At 41.5% G+C, this 7763-nt stretch overlaps 1 protein-coding gene across 1 annotated transcript in view; it reads right to left on the bottom strand.

Annotated features, from left to right (window-relative positions):
* Positions 1–1476: 1476 nt before the first annotated feature.
* Positions 1477–7763, bottom strand: part of LOC124269166 — a 44179-nt gene continuing 37892 nt past the window's right edge. Inside the window, exons 2-4 of the mRNA XM_046704182.1 lie at positions 6650–6705; positions 4090–4842; positions 1477–3282 (exon numbers count right to left, since the gene is read on the bottom strand). Of these exons, the coding sequence (XP_046560138.1) occupies positions 2862–3282; positions 4090–4842; positions 6650–6672 (1197 nt within the window). The 5' untranslated portion in view covers positions 6673–6705 and the 3' untranslated portion in view covers positions 1477–2861. The remainder of the gene's footprint in view (positions 3283–4089; positions 4843–6649; positions 6706–7763) is intronic.

Below are 7763 nucleotides of genomic sequence, written 5' to 3'. Positions count from 1 at the left end.
AGCGCCTTTGAGCAGCTGAGCTGAGCTGGATATTGGCGCTATACAAATATGATATACACATGTATAATATACTACCCATCAAAAGTTTAGACACACTCAAAGCACTCACTATATGTTATGCATATAGGTGTGGTTACATCGAAGATGAATTTCTACACTAACTTTGGGGAACCAACTGTAAACTTTATGCAGATGAATTGCACGAGGATCATGCTAAACAGCATGTGCAAATATCGTGCATGTGAACAGCTGTGTTGTGGTGGAAACTATTGTTACAAATTCGTCAATTTTCACTCAGTTTCATCATTTTTTATAACCCATGACAATAATCTTTTCAACGTTGCGAACGTTTTACAATACATCAGTTCATGTGTAAACAGTACCTTTAAACAGTATGGAAAATTTTGCAAAATCTAGTTTAGAAGAGTTGACTTAAGTAGGTGGCAACATTTACACTAGTGAGTCTAAACGTTTGATGGGGAGTATATAATACAATATCACCCGCATACAACATAATGCCAATATTTATATCATTGACATCACCCACAAGTATATACTATTACATATTTTAATACTGACCGCCAGGTCGTTAATGTAAATAGAGAACAATAATGGCGAACGAAGGCATCGTTTTGTACCCTTGGGGAATTAACCATGTGAAAGCAAACACAAAACACTAAATCTACGATATATTAACTGAAAATAATAAATAAATATATTTAAAATACCCTCAATGTGTACATATATACAGTCAAAATCACCTTCATACACCACACATGCATGCCTGCACATACATGCAAAGCAAGGATACATGTATACATGCGCGCGCACACACACACACACATATATATATTTACCTGTTCACATCCAGAGTTATACGTTTATGAACACACAAGTATACGAAATAATATACTCTGCAAAATAAGAAACGCAAACTATGAAATGTAAAAAATCTGACAGAATTTTGCTGGCACAAATTCCAAATATAAATTTCTCATATCTGCATGTACCGGGATTCAATGTGTCAGTAGAATAGCGCCAACATAGTAGGGAACCGTCAGCGCGCCGCAGGGAATATCCCGAGACGACTAGCTGGAGGCGTCAATCTGACTGGTCAACTGCGACGTCCGTGGTGTCAAGGACACAGAAGATGGCAACAACAGCGATGGAGACATGTTTGGCTCAGTGCGCTCTTCCCCTCAGACGGAAGACGCCATGTTTACAGACGTCGTGGTGAACGTTACGCTTTGAAACTGCAAACAGGAAGTGGACAGGTTTGGTGGCGGTAGTGTAATGATATGGGCTCCACCACCCATACCGGTAGACTTTGTACACGTCCAGGGCAATTGATTGGCACGTTACACAGATGCAACTCTTCGGCCACGCCTTTTTACCATTATACGTATGACAAACAAGCGCCATTTTTCAACACGACAACGCCCGACCTCACACGGCAAGACTGACTACGGCCTTTTCAGGAGCCACAACATCCAAGTTCTGCCATGGCCCCCCAGGTCTCCGGAACATTTCTGACCGTGGTCACGTGAGACCAACAGTAATAGAGCCTCCAACAGTTGGCACACGCCCTGCAGGAAGAGACGGTGAACATTCCCCAGGCCACAATTTGTAATGTGATTGTCCCATGGGGTGACGATGCCAGACACTTCTGGACTCCCATGGGAGCCAGGCAAGACATCGAGAACATGACCTTCCGCTTGACATTCGATTGTTTCATGTGTGTCATGATAAACCTCGGTGAATGACAATAGCTTGTGCCACAAATGAACAACGTATTGTAAATCTGTTGAATATTTGTATAATACATTAGGTATACATTGGAAAACCACTTTTGCGTTTGACGTTCTTGCAGAGTATATAACATTATAACTATCACGAGGTCCACCTATAGTGCGAGCCCGAACACGCACAGGGCGCCATGACAAATATGCTTTTAAGGGTCCACTGTTCTCGGTGCCCTTAGTTTGCTACCCTCTGATATCTTGGGCAGATCAGGAACATGCCCTGGCACCCCACCGGGAGATTCTGGGTAAGACAAACAGCTGCAGGACTGAAAGTCTACATATTCTTCAAAAGGTTCTATGTGGGTTTGACATGACAGTGATTCTTTGGATACCTCCCATTCGCTGTCTGGGGTGAATGGTACCGGAGCTGATAATCCTAACATGCCTGAGTGAAGTTAGCAGCGGGTTCGTGTCCGTTATTCGGTTTTTTCAAATGTCGAATAGCATGCCAGCAGCAGGTTCGTTATGCAAAGGCTGCACACGAAACATCTACAGTGTTGTGGTCATGCACACTGAAACCTATGTTCCTTTTACAGGCATAAAACGAAACGTTTACCTGTACCTGGTTCGTTATTCCGTTTATGTCCATCAATTCGATCAAATATAGGATAACAAATATAACATACCATAAGAGCTAAATAACTAAACAGTTGTTTGGATACAGACACATATTATGTTACCTTATATTTGATAGATCTGATGGGTATAGAGTGAATAACGTCAAACGAATAACGAAAAACCAACCCACCAGGATCACCCGAACCCCCTTTGCTTCATTCATCTATTAAAATCTTGAAAAAAACCCGTGAAGATCCGAGTTACAACTGATCTTCAGTAACCCATGCTTGGGTAAGAGGCGACTGACGGGATCGGGTGGTCAGGCTTGCTGACTTGGCTGATGTTCCTGATGTTGATCACTGGATTGTCTAGTCCAGACTCGATTATTTACGGACCGCTGCCATATAGCTGGAATATTGCTGAGTGCGGCTTAAAACTAAATTCACTCACTAAAACCTGTAAAACATAATGTTTGACTCTACTGTTGTCTTGAGACTCGCACTAATCAATGGGTGGTATAAGGGCCTTGTCTCCAAAGTAGAAATATCGAAACATTTCTCCTGCTGCACAATCCCACGTCCTTATTGACAATGCGTTCAATTTATGGGCAATCAACTGCGTTCGGATCCAGGTATGTACTGCATAGTTTTTATTCTGCCAGTCAAAAGGTTTTGCCCCATACTGAAGCGCAAAGCTCTCTCCCGGATTTGGGTGGTTCATGGAGGTGGCCTCTGTGTGGATTAGGTTGGGGTACTTGTGTGCGAGCTTGGCCGGGAGTTGGACGGAATGGTAACCCCAGACCTTGTCATCAAATGTCTTGTACTCCTTATACCAAATCTTCATGAAGTCAGCCCACGGCCTCGCCACCATGATGCCGTTACAGAGGCCGTCGGGAGTCTCGTACCCCATTGTCACGTCGAAGCTGTCAGGAAAAGAACAACTTCAAAGTGAAAGAGATTTGAATTTTTTTAATTTAACAATTTTTGTTATTAATTTTTATTTTAAATTTTAAAATTTGAAAGAATCATGTTTTCTGTCAAAAGCATCATTTGGGATATTTAGTTGCCAACGGAAAAAAACTGTTTTAAAAAAGCAATAGTGGAATTGCTCAAACAAAACCAAAATGCTTATTTTGAAGCAATGGACGAAAATGTCAGTAATAAACCGCCAGGCCCAAATCCTGGACGTTGAACTGTTACTCGTTTATGAACAAACCTGGGCGGGGAGTAGCCAAGCAATATGGCGACGGGGAACACCAGAAATGATATTCACACGCTGCACATGTAGGGAATCGAACCCGGGACACTGGCGTGACCAGAGAACACTTTAACCACTAGACTACCCACCGCTCCGTGCAAAGAGAATGGGTATGATCTTATTATATAGTATGGCAATGATACAGTAAAGTGATAAGGGACACAGCGAAGATTATCCACACCCATTTCTTGTCGGATTAGACCCGCGAAGGTCCAGGTTAGAATGAACCTTCAGTAACCCTTGTCGTAAGAGGCGACTAACGGGATCGGGTGGTCAGGCTCGCTGACTGGGTTGACACATGTCATCGGTTCCCAATTGCGCAGATCGATGCTCATGCTGTTCATCACTGGACTGTCTGGTCCAGATTCGATTCTTTACAGACCGCCGCCATATAGCTGGAATATTGCTGAGTGCGGCATAAAACTAAACTCACTCACTCACTCTTGTCGGATTACAATATTCAAATACTTACTGAAACAGGGGCTTGAATGACTTAACGGCAATCACATCGAGATCAACGTATATTCCTCCGTACTCCAAGATGGCTTCCAGTCTGACAATATCTGACTGGTGTTCAGGAACTTTGATGGTGCGTCCCATGATTTCGGTTGGAGGATTCCGTACCACGTGAACAATCTCAGGGACTCGTTCCATTGTCTGCTCGTAATATGTTCCTTCCGGAATGAGGTCACACCAAAACAGGATGCGTGTTGGTTTGAGGACAGTACGGACTGACAACAAGGATATTAAATGGTGAAAAAGAAAGGTGTTTCTCTTGGGGCCACCGTACCACGTTACATGAACAATATTAGGGACCACGGATTCCTTATGAGTTGTTGACCTATTAAAGTCTACAGTTTCGTTGAGTTTTTCGTAAAATGTCGGACTCCGAGTATAATTGAAATACACAGTTTTATTTTTAGTTGGCACGCGACATATACCCGGATATATACATTTAGGGCTATAAAATGTTGGTTGTTCACCACGGGGGTTATCTTGTTCCACAGGGGGGTTATCTTGTTCAGCAGGGGGGTTATCTTGTTCCACAGGGGATCCATCAGCGCTGCTGTTCATCGTTTTGGAACTAAATACCCGTTGGTACACCATTAGAGGTGTATATTTCAATGATGTCAGGTTGATCACGATGATAACGACTGTAAACATCATCAGCACAAACAGGAATTTTTGTTTGCAAGCACAGTTGTACACGCACTGGAAGAATATCCTGAAGACGAGAAACAAATCAGGTGGTGATTGAATGTTTTGAGTGTTTGGTTTTGCGGCAATATCATGGCGCATCCGTGAAGATCCGGGTTAGAATTGGTCTTCAGTAACCCATGCTTGTCGTAAGAGGCGACTAACGGGATTGGGTGGTCAGGCTCGCTGACTTGGTTGACACATGTCATCGTATACAAGCATAGAAACTCACGATGTTGATCACTGGATTGTCTGGTCCAGACTATTATTTACAGACCGCCGCCATATAGGAGGAATATTGCTTAGTGCGGGGTTAAACAGCAAGAAAAAATATAATGGCAGCCCATGAACAATCGATGCCAGGTAAATAAACGCCAAAGAATACCCAGTTTTGACTATCCTCCTGTTTGGCCTAGAGGGCAAAATAGCTATGAAAGTCATAGAGTTGATCCCAAGGAGCTTGTGAATAGCGGAACCCTGTGAGTATTAGTGGATTGAGTTGTTCCTAAGCAGCCAGTGCTTGTGTGAACCCTCTGAACCCTATGGGGATTACTGGGTAGAATTGAGCCCAGGCGCCTCGATCCTTTCTCGATTACTACATTTTTTAAGGCTGAAATATTACGGAGTGTGGCATTAGAACACAATTACAGTTAGCTTCGCGAGGAGAGCGAGCTCGTAAACTACTTTGCTACCTAACAACACTTAACTTATAAAAAAAAAATAGTCTGCGTTTGTTCCTTAACGCCGCCAATAGCAACAGACAAAGGTCTTTAAGGAATCGAGTTTGGTCCAGACAATCCAGTGATTGATATCACGAGCATCAGTGTCACTTCTTACAACAAGTATTGGCTATTGAAGGCTTGTTCTAACCCACATTTTTAGTCAGTGGGTATATGACGTGTAGAAAAGAATAACGTAAGTTAATACCATATATTTTTAATAGGAAAGTGTGGTTATATCGTTGATAAACATTTAATATAATACACAAGATACATTAAAATACAATACACGACAAAAAATCATGACACGAGAATAATAAAATCACATTGTAGTGTGTGAGTGAGTTTTACGCCTCTTCTAGCAATATTCCAGCAATATGACGGCGGGGGGACACCAGAAATGGGCTTCACACATTGTACCCATTTGGGGAATCGAACCCGGGTCTTCGGGGTGACGAGCGGACAATATAATCACTAGGTCACCCCACTGCCCCAGTCACACTGTAACTTCGGGATCGGTATGAAGTGAGTGAGTGAGTTTAGTTTTACGCCGCAATCAGCAATATGCCAGCTATATGGCGGCGGTCTGTAAATAATCGTGGCTGGACTAGACAATCCAGTGATCAACAGTATGAGCATCGATCTACGCAATTGAGATACGATGACATGTGTCAACCAAGTCAGCAAGCCTGACCACCCGATCCCGTTAGTCGCCTCTTACGACAAGCATGGGTTACTGAAGGCCAATATTCTAACCCGGCCCTTCACGGGTATTCCACTCACTGAACACATCTTCACACGTATGTAATACAACATATTTGGATGAAACACAGGAAAATCTTCAAGAGGGGGTATTTATATTTTAAAATTCCGAATAAAATTCGGAAATCTCAATTTGTTTCAAGAATTTAGAGAATGTTGTATGGCTGTTGAAATATGGGTGTGTTTATTCTTGACCATTCTTAACTTATATAAATTCTCCCCTAAAACGGCTGCCCACGATTTTTATACAAAAACTAATCTCTACACTGGAAATGTACTAAGATATTAGTGGCATGTTCTGGAGCTCTGACAGGTTAAACATTCAGTCTCAGACAAACAGTTGCCATTACTCACCTATGAGGAGCCTCTGTTGCCATTCTGATGATTTGGATCAAGGGCGTGAGCCTGCACTGCAAAGAAACAAAATCGATTAATCAATTGGTGAATTGGCTTCTGTCTCCCAACACGATTGGAATCGACCTGCGGTGTTTTTGTTGTTGTTGTTGTTTTCACGTTGTTACTTTAGTTGTTATTTCTTTATTGTTATTTTTTGTTTTGTTTTTGTTTTGTGTGTGTGTGTTTTGTTTTCTTTTTTAATTCATATTCTCTGTTACTTTTTTATTTTTGATTAGATTTTTTAATATATTTTTTTTAATATATTTGTGTTTATTTTATTTTATTTCCAATCTATTTTTATCCAGTTATTTTTAATTTAGTTATTTTTTGGTTTTTTTAAATTTTTTTGGTTTTTGGTTTGTTTGAGGTTTTGGTTTTCGGTTGTTTTTGTTTTTGTTTGTTTTTGTTTGTTTGTTGTTGGTTTTGTTTGTTTGTTTGGGGTTTGGGGGTTGTTTGTTTTGGGTTGGGGTGGGTGGGTGGGGTTGGGGTTCAATGACGTTGTTTGTTGTAGTATAGATGGGGAATGATATGTTAGATAGTCTAAATATACCCTCATAACTGTGAGTGACATAGGTACGCAAACATTACATTTGTGAATCGTGATTCTAAATCATGGTAAGCGTGGTTTATTCGCTTTCCTACGAATGTTCTTCGATACCGATTATTTTACTTTGTATAAATTGTATTTAAAAGAAAATAACCTGGCACCCGATCGTCACACCGAAAACCCGGGTTCGTTCGATTCCCAACATGGGGGCAATGTGTGAAGCCGCACTGAAAAGAGCCAGCGAATCTGATAGGCTGTAAATATGATATGTCCCAACACGTTTAACTTGTCTAAAATATGTCTGTTATCCTTAGACCATTCTGATTGGTTGTACGGGCTCTGGAACGATACGGGTCAGGTAAATGGTAATAATGTACGTACATACAGACTGTTTAAAGATTCTTTATCAGTAGAACCCTATGTCAGTTTATTGATAAACAGAGGTCAGCGCAGTATATTAAGTAAGTTTCGTTTCGGCTCATTGCCATTAGAAAGAGAACTGCGGGAGATTTAACCGCCCCAAAA

The sequence above is a fragment of the Haliotis rubra genome, unplaced genomic scaffold (genome assembly GCF_003918875.1).
Source record: "Haliotis rubra isolate DU_JTF1 unplaced genomic scaffold, ASM391887v1 Scf1010, whole genome shotgun sequence".
In the NCBI taxonomy this organism is placed as follows: domain Eukaryota; kingdom Metazoa; phylum Mollusca; class Gastropoda; order Lepetellida; family Haliotidae; genus Haliotis; species Haliotis rubra.
The sequence above is the reverse complement of the archived record's forward strand: the minus strand, read 5'-3'. Positions and strand labels throughout refer to the sequence as shown.